Source organism: Palaemon carinicauda, chromosome 42 (genome assembly GCF_036898095.1).
Source record: "Palaemon carinicauda isolate YSFRI2023 chromosome 42, ASM3689809v2, whole genome shotgun sequence".
Classification (NCBI taxonomy): domain Eukaryota; kingdom Metazoa; phylum Arthropoda; class Malacostraca; order Decapoda; family Palaemonidae; genus Palaemon; species Palaemon carinicauda.
This window is the reverse complement of record NC_090766.1, coordinates 38,057,163-38,081,526: the sequence shown is the minus strand read 5'-3', so window position 1 is coordinate 38,081,526 and position 24,364 is coordinate 38,057,163. Positions and strand designations below refer to the sequence as shown.

General features: G+C 35.5%; 2 protein-coding genes across 3 annotated transcripts in view; one reads left to right on the top strand and one right to left on the bottom strand.

The window, feature by feature from the left end:
• The window catches only part of LOC137633346 (mucin-2-like), a 113,981-nt gene extending 97,607 nt beyond the window's left edge, over positions 1-16,374 (bottom strand). Inside the window, exon 1 of one of the 2 annotated variants that reach the window (XM_068365598.1) lies at positions 16,269-16,374. The gene's annotated coding sequence lies outside the window, so the exon portion shown is untranslated. Of the gene's footprint in view, positions 1-15,145; positions 15,526-16,268 lie in introns of those variants that run through there. The other variant, XM_068365597.1, reaches the window with a different exon arrangement.
• Positions 16,375-16,496: 122 nt separating this feature from the next.
• Grx5 (Glutaredoxin 5) lies at positions 16,497-23,290 on the top strand. The gene is made up of 3 exons (XM_068365599.1): positions 16,497-16,742; positions 19,281-19,395; positions 19,931-23,290. The coding sequence occupies exons 1-3, from the start codon at positions 16,602-16,604 to the stop codon at positions 20,116-20,118; spliced, it is 444 nt and encodes a 147-aa protein (XP_068221700.1). The 5' UTR covers positions 16,497-16,601; the 3' UTR covers positions 20,119-23,290.
• Positions 23,291-24,364: the final 1,074 nt, after the last annotated feature.

Genomic DNA, 24,364 nt, shown 5'->3' with positions numbered 1-24,364 from the left:
CTTTATGACATTGAAGCTACAGACTGGACTCAAAAAGTCATTCTCCAGACATATATAAAAAATAATAGGCAATTTTTTACTCATGCCAAGGCAGAAGTGAAATAAAAAATTGAATTCTTTGCAAAAACAAAACATTGTAAGTTTAATAGAATATAAAATTCTACTTGACTCATGCCAAGGCAATAATTAAATCGAAACCTCAAATCTTGGCAAAAAATAAACCATTGCAAGTTTACGAAAATATAAAATTCTAATGGAACTTTCATGATCTTGAAGCTAAAGACTGGCCTTGCACACACTCGATCCCGTGGCAAAGATCCCAGCAGAACTCGACAAAATCGACGCGACGTCGAGCGTCGAAAAAGGAACGGCCAAACAACACGCAAAAATCCCATCATTTTACCCGATGCATTTTGCTCTCTCTCTCTCTCTCTCTCTCTCTCTCTCTCTCTCTCTCTCTCTCTCTCTCTCTCTCTCTCTCTCTCTCTCTCTCTCTCTCTCCGATGAAATTCAACGTCCAAAGCAGAGCATTGATAAGGGTAAATATGCAGGTTATGGTAGGGGTAATGTTAGTGATTTCATCTATAAAACAAAGTTAAAGAATTCTCGGTTTGTTATAAAGCAAATTTTAGAGAGTTGGGTCCGGTCGGTACTTGTATGGGTGACTAAAAAAAAATTTTATATATATATATATATATATATATATATATATATATATATATATATATATATATATATATATATATATATATATATATATTGCCTGGCCCTCCCTGGTGGAGAAGGGGCTTAAGCCCAGATCATATATATATATATATAAATATATATATATATATATATATATATATATATATATATATATATATATATATATATATATATATATATATATATATATGGTCAGTCTCTAGGGAACTGTCACTGTCCCTTGCCTCTGCTCATTCATGAGCAGCCTTTACCCCTCTCAACAATCTACAACTTAGTACTCTAACCCAGTGACAGAAACACAGTCCCATCTGTCACTTTCGCTTAGTAACTGATGGAAAATCGACTGTAAAAAATACTTCAGTATCACGAGACAGACGTGAAATATACATTATACATACTACCCTTCTTTCCTTACTTTCGCAGGCTGGTCAAAAATCATTTATCTATATTCTTCTTCTTTTCCTTTTTCGCACGGCGATCAGAATGAAAGGCATGAATTAGTATCCTAATGAATAAATAGCTCCACCGAGTATTGCTTGTCATGGTGTGCGCATAACATGAAAGCTTTAGCAGGTTGTTCATTTTATATAACCAGTGATGACACTGAGCAGTGTCTTATGAGAGAGAGAGAGAGAGAGAGAGAGAGAGAGAGAGAGAGAGAGAGAGAGAGAGAGAGAGAGAGTCTTTCTCATACATCCTTAATCTGCACAGTAACGGAAGAACGAATGATTCACTACACAGACAGACACACACACACACACACACACACACACACACACATATATATATATATATATATATATATATATATATATATATATATATATATATATATATATATATAATACAGTGTGTGTGTCCCCCTAGCGACTCGCTCTGTTATTAGTGACAGAGGGGAGATTTTTACCCCCAACTTCGCTACTTATATTAATTCCTGTGAAGCGAGAAGAAATCTCGTACAAATCGAGCAGAAAGAACAACAACAACAACAAAGATGATAATACAAAATTACAAATATATAAAAAAATGAATAATTTGAATGACAAGTCACATCAGATCAATGTCTCACGCCCGATTAGTTAGTTGCCCGATCCCTCCCAAGGTCACCTCTGTCATCGAACAGATTTCTCGAAGTCATGAACAAGGCAGAAAATATACTAAAACCATAACCCACATTATAAGTAACCCATTTCAGCTTAAAACTACTTTGAAAGTATCAAGCTAGCATTGCTGTTCCTAAAATGTGTTATTTTAATTTTTTCATTACTTCGCTTGAAAATTTGGTTTATTTATTTCCTTTTTACTTTTCCTCACTGGGCTTTTTTCTGTTTGAACCCCTGGGCTTATAGCATTTTCAGTTTGAACCCTTGGGCTTATAGCATCCTGCTATTCCAACTAGGGTTGTAACTTAGTTAGCTAGCAATCATAATAATAATAATAATAATAATAATAATAATAATAATAATAATTATAATAATAATAACAAAAGTTTATTTCCTTTTTTCTTTTCCTCACTGGGTTATTTTTCCCTGTTGAAGCCCTTGAGCTTATAGCATCTTGCTTTTCCAACTAGGGTTGTAGCATAGATGATAATAATAATAATAATAATAATAATAATAATAATACTTTCTTTATTTCCTTATTTCCTTTCCTCACTGGGCTATTTTCCCCTGTTGGAACCCTTGATTTATAACATCCTGCTTTTCCACGTAGGGTTGTAGCTTGGCTAATAATAATAATAATAACAATAATAATATAATAATAATAATAATATGACCGATACTGCGAAAAATGGAGTGACGTAATTCACCCTGACTATATCCAATCTTAAATGCATAATCTAGAAGCAAGAAAACCAGTGTCAGACCGCAAGCAAGGGTGAGTAAGATAGATCGATATACCGAACACTAGTATACTCGCCTTCGTGTTGCGATGCAAAAATAAATCTGGTCAGGTTTTGATTGGTGAAGGCAAGCATTCTAAATGGTGAGCGAGTTTCAATGGAATTTTAGTTTAATAATAGGCAAAATAAGATTTAAAAATTTTCATCTTTAATTTCAAGGGGTTTTTTTTCTCGGGCTTTTAAAGATGGAGTCTTGTTAAGGAGAAATTTTTTTACAAAGGTATTTTTCAATTAACATTTTTCTTTTAAACTTTTAAGCGAATAAAAAGTTAGTATCCTGGCTTAAGGGGCAAATTGGCAATGCACAATATAAATGCACTGGATCTAATTAAAGATTATACGGAAAATCATTATTAAAATAATTTCATGACTTTGTTTAACTTTAATAATACATTGTTTAACTATATCGGCATGTATGACATACACAATTACATGATATTGAACAATCTTTTAAGTGGTGGGAGTTCTAAGACTGAATATTTATCTTTAGGGGTGAAAAAGCTCTAAGACTGAATACTATCACAATGTTTTTGACTGGGGATGCTCTAAGTCTGAATATTTCGATCTCCTTGGGTGGGGAACCTTTCTAAGACTGATTGATATCACGATATTTTAGGTGGAGAAGCTCTAGACTGAATGTGTCAATATTTTTTTATGGGGAACCTCTCTGAGATTTAATAATTTTACTATCTCTTTGGTTCAGGAAGCTCTGAGACTGAATACCTCGATCTTTTTTTTTTTTATGGAGAAGCTCTAAGACTGAATAGCACGATCTTTTTCGGCAATGAAGCTCTAGGTCTTAACAATATCACGATCTTTTTGGGTGGGGAAGCTTCAAGACTATACAATATCACGATCTTTTTGGGTGGGGAAGCTTCAAGACTATACAATATCACGATCTTTTTGGGTGGGGAAGCTTTAAGACAACAATATCACGATCTTTTTTGGGTGGGGAAGCTTCAAGACTATACAATATCACGATCTTTTTGGGTGGGGAAGCTTCAAGACTATACAATATCACGATCTTTTTGGGTGGGGAAGCTTTAAGACTTGACAATATCACAATCTTTTTGGGGTGGGGAAGCTTTAAGACTTAACAATATCACAATCTTTTTTGGGTGGGGAAGCTTCAAGACTATACAATATCACGATCTTTTTGGGTGGGGAAGCTTCAAGACTATACAATATCACGATCTTTTTGGGTGGGGAAGCTTTAAGACTTGACAATATCACGATCTTTTTTGGGTGGGGAAGCTTTAAGACTATACAATATCACGATCTTTTTTGGGTGGGGAAGCTTTAAGACTATACAATATCACGATCTTTTTTGGGTGGGGAAGCTTCAAGACTATACAATATCACGATCTTTTTTGGGTGGGGAAGCTTTAAGGCTATACAATATCACGATCTTTTTTGGGTGGGGAAGCTTTAAGACTATACAATATCACGATCTTTTTTGGGTGGGGAAGCTTCAAGACTATACAATATCACGATCTTTTTGGGTGGGGAAGCTTCAAGACTATACAATATCACGATCTTTTTGGGTGGGGAAGCTTTAAGACTTAACAATATCACGATCTTTTTGGGTGGGGAAGCTTTAAGACTTGACAATATCACAATCTTTTTGGGGTGGGGAAGCTTTAAGACTTAACAATATCACAATCTTTTTTGGGTGAGGAAGTTTTAAGACTTAACAATATCACAATCTTTTTTGGGTGGGGAAGCTTTAAGACTTAACAATATCACAATCTTTTTGGGGTGGGGAAGCTTTAAGACTTAACAATATCACGATCTTTTTTGGGTGGGGAAGCTTTAAGACTATACAATATCACCATCTTTTTGGGTGGGGAAGCTTTAAGACTTAACAATATCACGATCTTTTTGGGTGGGGAAGCTATAAGACTTAACAATATCACAATCTTTTTGGGTGAGGAAGCTTTAAGACTATACAATATCACGACCTTTTTGGGTGGGGAAGCTTTAAGACTTAACAATATCACGATCTTTTTGGGTGGGGAAGCTTTAAGACTTAACAATATCACAATCTTTTTGCGTGGGGAAGCTTTAAGACTATACAATATCACGACCTTTTTGGCTGGGGAAGCTTTAAGACTTAACAATATCACGATCTTTTTGAGTGGGGAAGCTTTAAGACTTAACAATATCACGATCTTTTTGGGTGGGGAAGCTTTAAGACTATACAATATCACAACCTTTTTGGGTGGGGAAGCTTTAAGACTTAACAATATCACAACCTTTTTGGGTGGGGAAGCTTTAAGACAACAATATCACGATCTTTTTGGGTGGGGAAGCTTTAAGACTTTACAATATCACGATCTTTTTTGGGTGGGGAAGCTTTAAGACAACAATATCACGATCTGTTTGAGTGGGGAAGCTTTAAGACTTAACAATATCACGATCTTTTTTGGGTGGGGAAGCTCTAGGACTTAACAATATCACGATCTTTTTTTGGGTGGGGAAGCTTTAAGACTTAAATACGACAATTATTTTTTAGTTTGGGGAAGCTTTAAGACTATACAATATCACAATCTTTTTGGGTGGGGAAGCTTTAAGACTTAACAATATCACGACCTTTTTGGGTGGGGAAGCTTTAAGACTTAACAATATCACGACCTTTTTGGGTGGGGAAGCTTTAAGACTATACAATATCATGATCTGTTTGGGTGGGGAAGCTTTAAGACTTAACAATATCACAATCTTTTTAGGTGGGGAAGCTTTAAGACTTTACAATATCACGATCTTTTTTGGGTGGGGAAGCTTTAAGACTTAACAATATCACGATCTTTTTTGGGTGGGGAAGCTTTAAGACTTAACAATATCACGATCTTTTTTGGGTGGGGAAGCTTTAAGACTTAACAATATCACAATCTTTTTTGGGTGGGGAAGCTTTAAGACTAAACAATATCACAATCTTTTTGGGGTGGGGAAGCTTTAAGACTTAACAATATCACGATCTTTTTTGGGTGGGGAAGCTTTAAGACTTAACAATATCACGATCTTTTATGGGTGGGGAAGCTTTAAGACTTAACAATATCACAATCTTTTTTGGGTGGGGAAGCTTTAAGACTTAACAATATCACAATCTTTTTTGGGTGGGGAAGCTTTAAGACTTAACAATATCACGACCTTTTTGGGTGGGGAAGCTTTAAGACTTAACAATATCACGATCTTTTTGGGTGGGGAAGCTTTAAGACTATACAATATCACGATCTTTTTGGGTGGGGAAGCTTTAAGACTCAACAATATCACGATCTTTTTGGGTGGGGAAGCTTTAAGACTATACAATATCACAATCTTTTTGGGTGGGGAAGCTTTAAGACTATACAATATCACGACCTTTTTGGGTGGGGAAGCTTTAAGACTTAACAATATAACGATCTGTTTGGGTGGGGAAGCTTTAAGACTTAACAATATCACAATCTTTTTGGGTGGGGAAGCTTTAAGACTATACAATATCACGACCTTTTTGGGTGGGGAAGCTTTAAGACTTAACAATATCACGATCTTTTTGGGTGGGGAAGCTTTAAGACTTAACAATATCACGATCTTTTTGGGTGGGGAAGCTTTAAGACAACAATATCACAATCTTTTTGGGTGGGGAAGCTCTAGGTCTTAACAATATCACGATCTTTTTGGGTGGGGAAGCTTCGAGACTTAACAATATCACGATCTTTTTGGGGTGAGGAAGCTTTAAGACTTAACAATATCACAATCTTTTTTGGGTGGGGAAGCTTCAAGACTTAACAATATCACGATCTTTTTGGGTGGGGAAGCTTTAAGACTATACAATATCACGATCTTTTTGGGTGGGGAAGCTTTAAGACTATACAATATCACGATCTTTTTGGGTGGGGAAGCTTTAAGACTTAACAATATCACGATCTTTATGGGTGGGGAAGCTATAAGACTTTACAATATCACGATCTTTTTCGGCAAGGAAGCTCTAGGACTTAACATATCACGATCTTTTTGGGTGGGGAAGCTTTAAGACTTAACAATATCACGATCTTTTTGGGGTGAGGAAGCTTTAAGACTTAACAATATCACAATCTTTTTTGGGTGGGGAAGCTTCAAGACTTAACAATATCACGATCTTTTTGGGTGGGGAAGCTTTAAGACTTAACAATATCACGATCTTTTTCGGGTGGGGAAGCTTTAAGACTTAAATATCACGATCTTTTTTGGGTGGGGAAGCTTTAAGACTTAACAATATCACGATCTTTTTGGGTGGGGAAGCTCTAGGTCTTAACAATATCACGATCTTTTTGGGTGGGGAAGCTTTAAGACAACAATATCACGATCTATTTGGGTGGGGAAGCTTTAAGACAACTATATCACGATCTCTTTGGGTGGGGAAGCTCTAGATCTTAACAATATCACGATCTTTTTGGGTGGGGAAGCTCTAGATCTTAACAATATCACGATCTTTTTTGGGTGGGGAAGCTTCAAGACAACAATATCACGATCTTTTTCGGCAAGGAAGCTCTAGGACTTAACAATATCACGATCTGTTTTGGGTGGGGAAGCAAAGACTTAACAATATCACGATCTTTTTGGGTGGGGAAGCTTTAAGACTTAACAATATCACGATCTTTTTGGGTGGGGAAGCTTTAAGACTTAACAATATCACGATCTTTTTGGGTGGGGAAGCTTTAAGACTTAACAATATCACGATCTTTTTGGGTGGGGAAGCTTTAAGACTTAACAATATCACGATCTTTTTTGGGTGGGGAAGCTTCAAGACAACAATATCACGATCTTTTTTCGGCAAGGAAGCTCTAGGACTTAACAATATCACGATCTGTTTTGGGTGGGGAAGCTCTAGGACTTGATAATATCACGATCTTTTTTGGGTGGGGAAGCTTTAAGACTTAACAGTATCACGATCTTTTTGGGTGGGGAAGCTTTAAGACTTAACAATATCACGATCTTTTTGGGTGGGGAAGCTTTAAGACTTAACAATATCACGATCTTTTTGGGTGGGGAAGCTTTAAGACTTAACAATATCACAATCTTTTTGGGTGGGGAAGCTTTAAGACTTAACAATATCACGATCTTTTTGGGTGGGGAAGCTTTAAGAGTTAACAATATCACGATCTTTTTGGGTGGGGAAGCTTTAAGACTTAACAATATCACGATCTTTTTGGGTGGGGAAGCTTTAAGACTTAACAATATCACGATCTTTTTTGGGTGGGGAAGCTTCAAGACAACAATATCACGATCTTTTTCGGCAAGGAAGCTCTAGGACTTAACAATATCACGATCTGTTTTGGGTGGGGAAGCTCTAGGACTTGATAATATCACGATCTTTTTTGGGTGGGGAAGCTTTAAGACTTAACAATATCACGATCTTTTTGGGTGGGGAAGCTTTAAGACTTAACAATATCACGATCTTTTTGGGTGGGGAAGCTTTAAGACTTAACAATATCACGATCTTTTTGGGTGGGGAAGCTTTAAGACTTAACAATATCACGATCTTTTTGGGTGGGAAACTTTAAGACTTAACAATATCACGATCTTTTTTGGGTGGGGAAGCTTCAAGACAACAATATCACGATCTTTTTCGGCAAGGAAGCTCTAGGACTTAACAATATCACGATCTGTTTTGGGTGGGGAAGCTTTAAGACTTAACAATATCACGATCTTTTTGGGTGGGGAAGCTTTAAGACTTAACAATATCACGATCTTTTTGGGTGGGGAAGCTTTAACACTTAACAATATCACGATCTTTTTGGGTGGGGAAGCTTTAAGACTTAACAATATCACGATCTTTTTGGGTGGGAAACTTTAAGACTTAACAATATCACGATCTTTTTTGGGTGGGGAAGCTTCAAGACAACAATATCACGATCTTTTTCGGCAAGGAAGCTCTAGGACTTAACAATATCACGATCTGTTTTGGGTGGGGAAGCTTTAAGACTTAACAATATCACGATCTTTTTGGGTGGGGAAGCTTTAAGACTTAACAATATCACGATCTTTTTGGGTGGGGATGCTTTAAGACTTAACAATATCACGATCTCTTTGGGTGGGGAAGCTTTAAGACAACAATATCACGATCTTTTTGGGTGGGGAAGCTCTAGGACTTGATAATATCACGATCTTTTTTGGGTGGGGAAGCTTTAAGACTTAACAATATCACGATCTTTTTGGGTGGGGAAGCTTTAAGACTTAACAATATCACGATCTTTTTGGGTGGGGAAGCTTTAAGACTTAACAATATCACGATCTCTTTGGGTGGGGAAGCTTTAAGACTTAACAATATCACTATCTTTTTGGGTGGGGAAGCTTTAAGACTTAACAATATCACGATCTCTTTGGGTGGGGAAGCTTTAAGACAACAATATCACGATCTTTTTGGGTAGGGAAGCTCTAGGACTTGATAATATCACGATCTTTTTTGGGTGGGGAAGCTTTAAGACTTAACAATATCACGATCTTTTTGGGTGGGGAAGCTTTAAGACTTAACAATATCACGATCTTTTTGGGTGGGGAAGCTTTAAGACTTAACAATATCACGATCTCTTTGGGTGGGGAAGCTTTAAGACTTAACAATATCACTATCTTTTTGGGTGGGGAAGCTTTAAGACTTAACAATATCACGATCTCTTTGGGTGGGGAAGCTTTAAGACAACAATATCACGATCTTTTTGGGTAGGGAAGCTCTAGGACTTGATAATATCACGATCTTTTTTGGGTGGGGAAGCTTTAAGACTTAACAATATCACGATCTTTTTGGGTGGGGAAGCTTTAAGACTTAACAATATCACGATCTTTTTGGGTGGGGAAGCTTTAAGACTTAACAATATCATGATCTCTTTGGGTGGGGAAGCTTTAAGACTTAACAATATCACGATCTTTTTGGGTGGGGAAGCTTTAAGACTTAACAATATCACGATCTTTTTTGGGTGGGGAAGCTTCAAGACAACAATATCACGATCTTTTTCGGCAAGGAAGCTCTAGGACTTAACAATATCACGATCTTTTTGGGTGGGGAAGCTTTAAGACTTAACAATATCATGATCTCTTTGGGTGGGGAAGCTTTAAGACTTAACAATATCACGATCTTTTTGGGTGGGGAAGCTTTAAGACTTAACAATATCACGATCTTTTTGGGTGGGGAAGCTTTAAGACTTAACAATATCACGATCTTTTTGGGTGGGGAAGCTTTAAGACTTAACAATATCACGATCTCTTTGGGTGGGGAAGCTTTAAGACTTAACAATATCACGATCTCTTTGGGTGGGGAAGCTTTAAGACTTAACAATATCACGATCTTTTTGGGTGGGGAAGCTTTAAGACTTAACAATATCACGATCTTTTTGGGTGGGGAAGCTTTAAGACTTAACAATATCACGATCTTTTTTGGGTGGGGAAGCTTCAAGACAACAATATCACGATCTTTTTCGACAAGGAAGCTCTAGGACTTAACAATATCACGATCTGTTTTGGGTGGGGAAGCTCTAGGACTTGATAATATCACGATCTTTTTTGGGTGGGGAAGCTTTAAGACTTAACAATATCACGATCTTTTTGGGTGGGGAAGCTTTAAGACTTAACAATATCACGATCTTTTTGGGTGGGGAAGCTTTAAGACTTAACAATATCACGATCTTTTTGGGTGGGGAAGCTTTAAGACTTAACAATATCACGATCTTTTTGGGTGGGGAAGCTTTAAGACTTAACAATATCACGATCTTTTTGGGTGGGGGAGCTTTAAGACTTAACAATATCACGATCTTTTTGGGTGGGGGAGCTTTAAGACTTAACAATATCACGATCTCTTTGGGTGGGGAAGCTTTAAGACAACAATATCACGATCTTTTTGGGTGGGGAAGCTCTAGGACTTGATAATATCACGATCTTTTTTGGGTGGGGAAGCTTTAAGACTTAACAATATCACGATCTTTTTGGGTGGGGAAGCTTTAAGACTTAACAATATCACGATCTTTTTGGGTGGGGAAGCTTTAAGACTTAACAATATCACGATCTTTTTGGGTGGGGAAGCTTTAAGACTTAACAATATCACGATCTTTTTGGGTGGGGAAGCTTTAAGACTTAACAATATCACGATCTTTTTGGGTGGGGGAGCTTTAAGACTTAACAATATCACGATCTTTTTGGGTGGGGGAGCTTTAAGACTTAACAATATCACGATCTTTTTGGGTGGGGAAGCTTTAAGACTTAACAATATCACGATCTTTTTGGGTGGGGAAGCTTTAAGACTTAACAATATCACGATCTTTTTGGGTGGGGGAGCTTTAAGACTTAACAATATCACGATCTTTTTGGGTGGGGGAGCTTTAAGACTTAACAATATCACGATCTTTTTGGGTGGGGGAGCTTTAAGACTTAACAATATCACGATCTTTTTGGGTGGGGAAGCTTTAAGACTTAACAATATCACGATCTCTTTGGGTGGGGAAGCTTTAAGACAACAATATCACGATCTTTTTGGGTGGGGAAGCTCTAGGACTTGATAATATCACGATCTTTTTTGGGTGGGGAAGCTTTAAGACTTAACAATATCACGATCTTTTTGGGTGGGGAAGCTTTAAGACTTAACAATATCACGATCTTTTTGGGTGGGGAAGCTTTAAGACTTAACAATATCACGATCTCTTTGGGTGGGGACTTAACAATATCACGATCTTTTTGGGTGGGGAAGCTTTAAGACTTAACAATATCACGATCTTTTTTGGGTGGGGAAGCTTCAAGACAACAATATCACGATCTTTTTCGGCAAGGAAGCTCTAGGACTTAACAATATCACGATCTGTTTTGGGTGGGGAAGCTTTAAGACTTAACAATATCACGATCTTTTTGGGTGGGGAAGCTTTAAGACTTAACAATATCACGATCTTTTTGGGTGGGGAAGCTTTAAGACAACAATATCACGATCTTTTTGGGTGGGGAAGCTTTAAGACTTAACAATATCACGATCTTTTTGGGTGGGGAAGCTTTAAGACTTAACAATATCACGATCTTTTTGGGTGGGGAAGCTTTAAGACAACAATATCACGATCTTTTTAGGTGGGGAAGCTTTAAGACTTAACAATATCACGATCTTTTTGGGTGGGGAAGCTTTAAGACAACAATATCACGATCTTTTTGGGTGGGGAAGCTCTAGATCTTAACAATATCACGATATTTTTGGGTGGGGAAGCTCTAGATCTTAACAATATCACGATCTTTTTTGGGTGGGGAAGCTTCAAGACAACAATATCACGATCTTTTTCGGCAAGGAAGCTCTAGGACTTAACAATATCACGATCGGTTTTGGGTGGGGAAGCTCTAGGACTTGATAATATCACGATCTTTTTTGGGTGGGGAAGCTTTAAGACTTAACAATATCACGATCTTTTTGGGTGGGGAAGCTTTAAGACTTAACAATATCACGATCTTTTTGGGTGGGGAAGCTTTAAGACTTGATAATATCACGATCTTTTTTGGGTGGGGAAGCAAAGACTTAACAATATCACGATCTTTTTGGGGTGCGGAAGCTTTAAGACTATACAATATCACGATCTTTTTGGGTGGGGAAGCTTTAAGACTTAACAATATCACGATCTTTTTCGGCAAGGAAGCTCTAGGACTTGATAATATCACGATCTTTTTTGGGTGCGGAAGCTTTAAGACTATACAATATCACGACCTTTTTGGGTGGAGAAGCTTTAAGACTATACAATATCACGATCTTTTTGGGTGGGGAAGCTTTAAGTCTTAACAATATCACGATCTTTTTTGGGGCGAGGAGTTTCTAAGAGGGGACAGCCGACAGTGTACTGTGGATAACAATGCTGTTTATTTTAGACTCCGTCAATGTACCAGTTCACTCAAAACTGCTTCGCACCTCGTCAGGGAACCTTCAATCTTATGCCCAGCCACAGCTGCCTTTGTCGCTCCCCTTGTTCGTCATTAAGCATCATTAATGCCAGGAATTCCCCTTCAGTAAACAGTACTAGAAAGTTCGGGGACGACAGACAGCCAAATCAAATGTGTACGGAATGTGAGCAGACACTAGTACCATTCGGTGAACTCAGGAGACAGCTAGCTAGCATAAGGCCGGTTTAATCATAACTATTCAACTGAATTTTGTGTTAACATATCACGTTCTCTTATTTTCAAACACTGTGGCTCTTTCAGAACACCGCTATTGTCTTTACTCTATTTTAAGAGCTGCTTTTTTGGTCATATATTGCAAGGTAATTCTGTTCTCTACAAGACCTACGCATTCATTTTATCCAATACATTCCAAGGCATTCATCGTTTCACATTCCATATTGCATATTTACAGTCAAATCCACATGATCGAAGCACTTGAAAAATAAGAAAGAACTGTTTCTAAAATCTAAAAACAATCTAGAACCTACAGTAGACATATATCTTGGTTCCAATAATTTGAAACCATCTGTAACTACTCTCATGCCAACATGATTTATTGGCTGCACGATATGTAGCCATTCTCTGACATTTTGGACATTCGGTTCTGATAACTTGATGGGTTATTGTATATATTTCGAATCCTATTCTAGCTTTAATTGGCAGCCAGTGTAATTCATTTAGTATAGGAGTGACCCTTTCTCGGGGTGGGACACCCTTCAGGTGAAGTATACATTAGCATTTTCGATGAAAATCGAACAAGAACCTTAGACACATTATATCAACCTTTGTATTTTGTTACTATGGTTGACATGCAACGGATAATTAAAAGTCAATACTAATTACATATTAAATATGCATCTGTCGATTCAACTAGCTACAAAGAGGTTGGAAACCGGTATTTTCAACGTCTCCCTAAGAACTAAAGACGCGAATATCTTGAGACACTAGAATAGAGCAAAAACATGTTACAAAACAATCAAGACACACTGGAATTCAAGAAAATGGATCAAATGATGTATGAAGTTTGAAATAGAAAACTGTGTCGAATCAATGTAACTTTAAATTATTAATATTATTATTATTATTATTATAAACGTAGTTGGTAAATCAGGATATGCTATAAGGCCAAGGGCTCTAACGAGGGGAAATATGACAGGAAAACATTCAATAAACTGAATTCATAATAGATAATATTGCTTGTATTCAATCGTTATCAATAGTGACTTGATGACTACTCTATAATGAAATCTGACTTTTCAAAATGATGATACTTTTGGGAACTAACTTGAGAATTGAGATCGCTGTAAGTCCAGACAGATGGCAAAATCCATACTTAGATATCGCAAATTTTAACTTAAACGACAGTGGTTATAAGGATTGTATACACTTACAAGAGGCGATTTCACAAATAATATTCTTTAAAAATCCCATGCTTGACATTAATAAACACTAGAGTTTGTATATCGATTTTTTACAGGTGGATAGGCCTACATGTAGTCGATTGCTAGGCCCCCAAAATGTCATTTTGACAAAACCATAATGAGTCTAAACTAATAGCAGATAAAAATAATTATAATTATCATTCTATATTTTCATTGTAATGCACTACAGATAAGTGTGCTATTCTATATGTTAAATTGTTTCAATTATTATCAGTGTACAATAAAACAACAGTTTGATTATAAAGAACAACGAGTAGGCCTACAAATGTAAAAACATGTTACTGTAATGACAATATTTATTACGATAATCAAAGTTACACCAATTGAATTCGGCTAATGAATGTCAATAAGTTTCAATCATTGTTTAATATCCGACCACCACATATTTGAATTTGCTCTTAAAATATTTTAATTTTCCTAGTTTCCTTTCCTCACTGAGCTATTTTCCCTGTTGGGGCCCCTGGGATTATAGTGTCATGCTTTTCCAACTAGGGTTGTAGCTTAGCAAGTAATAATAATAATAATAATAATAATAATAATAATTAGGCTATATGGCAGGCGATAGGGCCTACGTAGGCCTACACCCTACCTTTAATTATGAGGTAAAAGTTAGAAGAGGCAAGAGAAAAAAAATGAAGAAATAAAAAGTATAATCTAAACAATCTTTCGTTAAGTTTTATAAACTGAATTTAACATTTATAATAAATTGCAATATTAACAATAAATAAAAAACATTCACGTGGATATAATCATTATTAATTACGATTCCGCTATGAGTTTATTTTTACGCTCCAAGAACTATGTTTTGTACCTCACGTGCGAACACACACACACACACACACACATATATATATATATATATATATATATATATATATATATATATATATATATATATATATATATATATATATATATATATATATATATATATACACCCATGCTGCGCTAATAGGTAGTTAACCGTAAAAAAAATCTGACCCTAGACAATGAGACTCCAGATTGCACAAACGAAAAACAATTAAATGTACACAGCAACTTTAACCCATTTTCATGATCTACATTCAGTAACCTTAACCTATTTACTTCAAGTGTCGATTCTTATGAAAACAAATCTAGATCACAGTTAATAATAGCAACACCTGTAATAAAAATACGACAAATGTTACATTTTTTTTCTTTTTACCTGCGATCCTGCATGATGTGCATCTGTGATGCGGTCCCCGTCATCACGAACATACTTTCGTTTTTTTGTCTTTTTTACAAATTTCAGAAATACTCAAAAATTAATAATTTACTTCTGTCTGTAGTTGGTTAATATCGATACTTTTGATAGATTCTGAAAAAAACAGGAGAGCAGATAATGATATTCAACAAATCGACTATTTGTTGAGAAATATCTATTCGTTATGTTCGGCACTGTTATTATAACCGGACACTGTCTTGAGGAAATATACAAATCAATTATTATTTGACTTGTTTTGAGAACTCGCAGGTCAAAACAACTCCCTAAACACGAAAGCTCACTGGTTTTCTCAACTCTCGTTCTCTAGTGACTGACTGGGAAACTTTCTGTGGCTCTGCATTCATTCTTGGTCAAAGATAATAAGGAGAAGACGGGAAAGCTCCTCCTACAAAAACCGTGCGCAATGGCTCTCCGATCAGCGCCATCTATTGACAGCATGCACAACTAAGGTGAACTACCTAGACGTTACCAGGGAAGTATCAGAATTATTTATGAAATTTAAACCCCTTTATTATTATTATTAGCCAAGCTACAACCCTAGTTGGAAAAGCAAGATGCTCCAATAGGGAAAAATCGCCGTGAGGAAAGGAAATAAGGAAATAAACAAATGATGAGAAAAAATTAACAATAAATCATTCTAAAAACAGTAACATCGTTAAAACAGATATGTCATACATAAACTATAAAAAGACTCACGTCAGCCTGTTCAACATAAAAACATTTGCTGCAACTTAGTAGTGACAAAATTATTTCATATTAAACACTTCCTTCTCGAGTTCAGATGTAAACAAGACCATACTGATCAGCGCCATCTGTTACCAAAACGGTCTTCTAACTAGGGAAAATGCTCACGGAAATTCGAGCGACTTTCCTGACTTGCCTAATGATAAAATTACTATCTAGCAACCTCACTTCTATTCTTTCGGATACTTACGACCTTCAAATTACACGATTTAACGTCGTATGACACTAACACGTTATTTCCCTGCGGTCTCTAATCCAATACACGTCACATACTGTGATATGCAATATATAAATTCAAAACTGGACAGAATACATGTACCTTTTTAAAAGGAAGATTGTTGTTGTCTAGTCGTTTTCGCCCTCAGCTGAAAATTGTTCGAAACCCTTCAAACACAAAAAGAAAGTTAATTTTCTACATTATCTTCTTTTGTCACATTTTTATTTTATATAAATACCAAATAATAATTATTTCCTTTAAAAATTATATATAACTATTGTTTAAAGGTTTTTATAGTATTCGTTACGCAACCATATCTTTACACAGGGAATCGGACACTACATAGAAAGCAGACGACGCAACAGCAAAATCAGACGGTTGTGGAACTTGTGGGTGATGTAGTAAAAGTTCATAGTAATAGCAAAGTAATTGAAGATGTTTACTGCTTTCCGTTTGCTTAGGACAGCTCGTCCAATGACCTCTGGCGTTGCAAGATATTTTAGTGCCGAAGCTGTGGGCAGTAAAGAATACTTTGATAAGCTTGTAGCCGACAGTAAAGTTGTGGTGTTTATGAAGGTTTGTAATTTGTTTATCGTATGTTTGAGAGTATTGTGAATGAACTATGGTAACGTGTTACTTTTTTTGTTTGTATTTAGTTTTACCACTATTGGATATTAATAATCACCAACATTAAGACTAGACTAATGTATCCCCTGCTGTATAGGACCGGAAAAACCGACGTCAAAGTAATGTGTGTTGTTTTGCAATTGTCTAGGCTAGAAATCACCGTAAAGCCAGTGGTCCCAATGAGAAATGCATGGTTTTCCTCATTTCTTTTTAAAGTTTACCAACTTACTGCCTAGTCAAGAAAAAAAAAAACTTCTTTGGAGCCTTTATATAACAATGGATAGCGCCTCCCCCGTACTTAGAACACTACCTAACCTAACCTACAATGCATGTCCTTAGTTACTTAGCTGAAGGAGGGTCTTACCCTCTGACATTTGTTTTCTTAGTGATACGGGTATTTGTTCTCAAGACCACGCTCTCCATTTACTCTCAAATTATGCATTCCACCAACTCTCCTCTTCTTGTACAGTAATTAGGAGGTTCTTTAAATGCTGGGAAAGCAAAAAATTGCAAGATATGTTGATCAAGGCAGGGAGGGGTTGTAAAAAAAAAAAAAACTAGCTTGGTTTCTTCACTAAACAACCTGGAACTGACATCGTCAAAATAGTCAAATGAACAGAGTTTTGTGATATATTGTATATCAAAATATATACTAAATTAAAAATTTGTAATTACTCAAAAGTGTCACTGTTTGTTAATTGTATATTTTATGGAGACTTTTGAGTAATTACTCCATTTTTAATTTAGTCTATGTTTTGAATATGTATCGAATATACGTTGGCGTCACAAACTTCTGTTAGTTTGATTATGATGACAAAGTCAGTTCTAGGTCGTTTAGTGAGGAAACCTAGCTAGTTTTTTTTTACCTTCCCCCCCTTTCATAACATATCTTGCCATATTTTGCTTTCCCAGCATTTGAAGAACCCCCTAATTACCGTAAAAGAAGAGAGCTGCAGGACTGCATAATTGGGGAGTAAATGGAGAGTGTGGTCTTTTAAACAAATACCGCGATAGGGTTGAAAATAAGGGAGTTATGGGGCATGGCCGTTATCATACATAAACCCCTACTCCTTTTTTTTTTTTTTTTTTTTGCATTACCTCAACCAAGGACGTTGCGTCCTACCTTAGCGTCAAAACCCCCATTTCCTAAACTCACCTAGGATGACAATGCCATGTTTCTATTTACAGTATATCTTATTAAAAGAGTAACTACTGTTGAACATTTCAGAAATTCTTTTAAGTTCAATGTAAGAACACGATGTTATAGTCCAGTTATGGGTGGAGCAGGCGATACCACCCAATAGGCAAAGGTTGGTTTATTGGGCGAAATGTGAGGTTTTGATATTTTATAGTGCCAGAACATTAGTACAATTATATAAAAACAATTTATAAGGAATTCTTCTTCTTTGTCTACATCTTTTCCCACTACTATGTGGAGTCGATGTTTCAGGTCAGCTTTCTCCAATTTGTAAGGAATATGGTAGGCATAATGTTATGCCTGACGACTTAATTTTTTTAGCACAAATATAGAAGTGCCGTAGTTTTCAATATGTTTAATTATCAATACCTCTAAAAATTATAGGGAACATAGTGGGATAGGGTAGCTTTTAAGAAAAATTTATAAAATATTGTAGCTTGTGCCTTATGTTATTGATAGATGAAAAATAAAGGGTAAGATTCATAGAGAGCACTAATAGATCCTAACCTAATCATTATTTATACCTCACTCCTTGAATCACCCTTAACCTGACAAGATGAGTCAGCCTTCCAATGAATCCCTTATTTATATACTACAGTACTTCGTAATTGTTTATCCACAAATTTGTGAAGTGGATTTTTGCTCATTACTTAGAAGGTTAATACACTATCAAAGGAGCCTGTGTTCCGCCTATGTGTCGTGGCAATTGTGATTGCATTGCCATCAAAGATTACCGTAATGGATCGTAGAACTGATCGCAAGCACTCATTGTTATTCAGTTTTTTAAACAAACGTGTGTGGAACCAGGCTCCTGATGTGGTCATCACTACAGCACAAGTATAGCCTCAACACTAGCTTTTGCAGCCTATATCTTGGCTCATATATGATTATCAATTATGTGTTTTCTTAATCTAAAATTACAGAATGTGCTATTGCAGAAAACCAATGCAGTTTCAATTTAATGGCTTGTAGTAGACTTTTATATTGATTCCCAAAAGTTTATTACGAGTGCTTAATGTCTAGCATGAGTTATTATAACTTTAATTTTTTTTATTAATTCTGTCATATTTTCAAGTATAGGGACTTATAATGGAATATCAATAACATCATCACTATGATCTAAATCCCAATTTCAAATACAGTAATGTGATTTTCTTTCAAACATAATTGTTTGCTTTAAAAACTGTAAAGAGTTTGAATTAACTCCCTTTTGTAATAACATTTTTATTTTAATACAGATTCATGCAGAATATGTTTTTCTTTTATTAGAACTTTGATTTTTATTTCAGGGTACACCAGATACGCCCAGATGTGGGTTTAGCAATGCTGTTGTCCAAATCATGCGCATGCATGGTGTTGATTATGATGCGTACAATGTTTTAGCCGATGAGAAAGTTAGACAAGGTAATGTATCAAATTTAGTTCATTGTTGTAAAGATTTTCACTAGCTCATTTTTCCTTTGCCTACTTATACACTAAATACTCCTCTTTCTTCATACACCTGACGATGCTAAGCTGACGAAAGATATTTTTTTTTTTACTCAAATGGTTAACTATTGAACTTTAATTGATCAGTGGCTACTTTCCACATTGTAAGGGTAAAAGAGACTTTTTAGTTATGGTAAACAGCACTAATAGAAGGACACTCCAAAATCAAACCATTGTTCTCTAAGTCTTGGTTAGTGCCATAGCCTCTATACCATGGTATTCCACAGTCTTGGGTTAGAGTTCTCTTGTCTTAGACACACTATTCTAACTTATTTCCTTTCCTTACTGGGCTATTTTCCCTGTTGGAATCTTGGGCTTACAGCATCCTGTTTTTCCAACTAGAGTTGTAACTTAGCTAGTAATAATGATAATAATCTACAGTAGATGTAGGTGGCATAATGAACTTTGGAAGAAAAGGCTTGATTGTCTAAATGAATTTTGTTCTTTGCAGGTATCAAAGAGTACTCTGATTGGCCCACAATACCTCAAGTGTTTATCAATGGTGAATTTGTTGGAGGCTGCGACATCCTCTTACAATTGCATCAAAGTGGAGAGTTGATAGAGGAGTTACAGAAAGTAGGCATTACATCTGCGTTACTGGAAGCAGAGGTTAAAGGCAAGGAGGATAAGGATAAATGAACTCTCTACCGACAACTTTTTATATTGCCAGGTTTAACTAAAAGAAGATATTTCTGTGATATGCAAATATGATTTGGAACTTTGAGATTTAATGACTTTCTAATTGTAGTTACTTGTATATAGGCAGTTGTTGAGGATAATCACACAGCATAAATGGGTGACACCTTTCTAAAATATAAATCTTGTAACTTCATGGTATATAAATTTCTTTAGTAAAAGCATCATATTACCCGGTAGTTTTCTTTTTTTGAACTCTATTCCCCATGTAGACTTAATAAGCATGTTCTCAAGCTTAAAAAGGGACAGAGTTTTATAAATATTCTTTGAAAAATATATCGATGAAAACAAGATATGATTGTTCTATGAAATATATCATTGGTTCCTTATTTTGCTAAATAGAGAACGAGTATAAGTTTCTTTAAATATTTCTGAAATAGAGTATTCACATTTTCTTAGTGATTCTGTAAACCGTCATTTTTTTTTTATTCAGTGTCCAGATTTTGATGCTTAAATATTCTTGCCTATCAAGCAACCATACTGCTCCAAGTACTTGATTGGATAGTAGTTTTGATTGCTTTGTGAATTTCTTATTTTTCTTATGAATTTACTGTTCAGGAACTATATTTTGTAGGTTGGAAAATATATTTAATAGCATGTATTTTTTGTTTGAAATGTATAAGTGTATAGTACATGATATTGTATTTTGTAAGCTTCCCAGACTTTGTAATATATCCCATGATAGTTTAGCAGATTGTGATTCCTTTGGTTACCATCTATGGAGCTAAGATTGAGATAATTTGTTACATGAACTGTTCCTTATCTAATTCTTATGGTAAAGCCATGAAACACTTGGGATCGATCATTTGAAATTGCATTAGGAGATGTGATCGAAATTTGTGTAGCTCATATGCATGTTCACAAGGATTGTTGAACATTATTCTTTTTGTCAATGAGGGTAGTTTCTGCAATGTAAGCACAAAATTAAACTCTTGGGTGTATAGTATTCTTACTGATCTTAAAGACGACATTCTTTTATATGGATTTTGTTTTGACTTTTAGTTCATGGAAGAATATATAAAACCTTTGAATAGTGTTTTATTTTCAAAGATTGCTTAGTGAATTTTATTACTTAGTAATGAAATAAGTCTAAACTTAGTACAATAGTATAACGGGTAATAGTAAAAATGTTCGATTTCACATCTACACCATAATATCTACTGTATTATCATGTGGAATTTTATTTAAAGAGGCAGTAGATTAGAATCTTTGATCTAAATCACGTAAGCCTGTTAACCTATCATCAAGTACAAGTCAGAAATGCTTCACTGGCATAAAAGTGTATTGAGCACACATTAGATATTCCTTATCAGATGTTCATATTTAAGAATTGCATCCTCAAAGCTTTTAGCCACCAAAATAATAAAGCAGGGATCTTGGAAAGGATATTTCTGTACAGTAAGTCCATCAAACCAAACAATATAGGACCAGAAAAATGTGAAAACACTCATGAAGCCAAAAATCAAGGGCTTATTAAGTTCAAAAGGGATGACTTGTTTGGCATTACTTCAATAACAAGACTTAGATGAGAAACCAAATTTTCAAATTATAATCCCTTTTAATAGTACTATGGACATTTTCAGATATTACACATTATTGTATTAAACCAACTGCTGTGTACAGAATACTATGAATACCTCGGTGATCAAACACCTCCAAAATTCGAACAACAATTTTTTTTTTTTTGCCCCAGGAGTTCAAACAAATATCTAGAGACCGAGCAACTTAAAAGAACCTGTGAGGACAGAGACAAGGCAACTGAGTCAGTTTACATGTAATTCTTGCCCACTTTAGTCCTGCAAAGCATCATTTAGTTAACTTTTTAATTGCGATATCTTTTTTATCCATATACAATGGGTAAAGAGAACATGTCTCCAGAGGAGGAGATTCTGCCCCTAGTTTAGTGTTAAGGAAATGTCAAAATGGGCCAAGTTACACAATTTTGTAGAAAAATATCCAAAATCACAGTAACCACCTGACCAATTATTTTTTATAATGATGCATGGACTCATTTCAGTAATACCTCAAAACACAGGCAGAAACAATCATCTCTCCATCAGTTTTTAGCCAAAAGGTACCAAAGTGAATTACAGTTAGTGCCAAAGACAAGAAAGCTCACCGGAAGGGCAGTTACCCAACATTTTTAGCAACACTAACATCCCTCCTCACCATCTACTTAAGCCATCCACTTTCCTTTCTACACAATGTGAAATTCAATGTTCCTTCCTTCTATTAATTATAGTTTTTTCTTTCTTTGGTATGGTTTTATTTACAGTAGCATAATTTAATACTGAAAGCTTTTAATAAAATTTGCCCATAAGAGCATCCTTAGGTGGGGAGGCAACTAATGCAATTTTCATTCTTATGGGAAAAACTGATCCTGTGTTAGAACATGGTTTTTCAACAAATTAGTTTCGACTTCCAAGGTACCACTGTAATGAATATATTTTTAGTAAATTCGCCCAAATACACTTGTATTATAATAATTATACTTTATGAGTCACTAGGTATGAAGTTGGCTATGACTTTAATGAAATGTACTTAGTCCACTTTGAAGATTTTTTTTACAGAATAAAAATTGTGTTTTGACCCGTAACCACAATTTGTTAGTTATAAATGAAATGTGTACCAATTATCTGTGCCTTTCCGGTGTCTATTACTGAAGCTGTTTTATTTTTCAACCTTGAAATTACATCTTTTTGTCATAGAAATACAAGAGGTAAATTACTTTTGTCATAGAAATACAAGAGGAAATTACTTCTTTTGTCATAGAAATACAAGAGGTAAAGGTGCTTGGTATCATTTACGTTCAAGACAAGAAAATTCCATACAAATTACGTTGGCTGGCAGGTAATCATTTTGATTTTGAAAAGGGATTATAGCTCAGGATACTCAGTTTTTAAAACTAAAGATGTGTACAGCTTGTTTTAAGTTTCACAAAGGAAACTATTATATGGCCCATTATGGTTTTATATATATATATATCGATAACTTTAACAGTATATTTCTTTGCATGTTTAGTTATTTATACTGTTAATGTATGGACTCAATAATACCTAATGTATAGTTTGGGATGGTGGCTGTGAATATTTTGAATAAAGTATAATAATAATAATTCATTGTATTAATTCATATGGAACAAAATTCCACAGAATAGAAAGTCTTAATTCCTATATATGAGTATTTACATTATTGGAAACATGAGAAACCTGATAAGGACAATAATAAAGATGAAAAATCCATAAAGACGACTAGACTTTCATAAGAGACTCAAAACTCCATGCAGGGTGCATCAAAAAATTCCATAGGGAACTCAAAACTCCAGGCAGTGTGCATTGTGACTATGTTGTACTCATTTAAAATGAATACCTGAGATATCTCACTCTAAGAATAAATTTTATCATATTTGAAATGGTCATGCCTGTTTGGTTTACAGATACCTGATGAATGACCCAATCTCTAGGCAGAAAATACTGAACAACAATAATAGTCAAACATGTCTTTTTTCAAGTTCTACGCTTAAATCAACAAGTGTTACAGAAAACTTGTCAGAATCATGATCATTATTTCTATGAGGCTTGTTTGGTTCTTGTACCTCGTTTGTGTCGATTTATATAAAAATTTAATTTCCCACTATCCCACACTCCCAACTACCCTAACTCCTTGTACAGTAAACTATTGCCAAATGTATAGCAACAGGCATGGTTTAGCCTTCAAGTATCCTTGTATTTTTCTCTATCAGTGTTATTCAACTTGAGCTTAGTCAGGGGTGTCTTCTGGTTCTGAAATGCATTTTTGGGCTCAGGCCATGTCATCATGATGGAAGTTCCTTCAAAGGTAGCTTCCTAGGTATATTTGACTACAGTGATATATCCCAGAGAATTTACCAAAGGTATCCAGAATTCTAACTCCTGGAGCGAATATCCCTTAAAATTTTAAAAAGGGATATCACGTAATATCAGAGGACGTATTCTTGACACGTCTCATGGCTATCTACACCCCCAATAGCGCTTTCACTTCGAGGAGAAAGAGAGGCAAGAATAATTAGAGTCGTTAAAGAGGCGACACTCCTACTGTACTGTAAATAGTGCGCCAAATCGCCACCGCGAGGCACCACCGAGCCATTCTTTCTCTCGTAGCTTCGTTGACCGGTGTTATCCCGTGTTATCTCTCGCTATTTTGGAGTTTT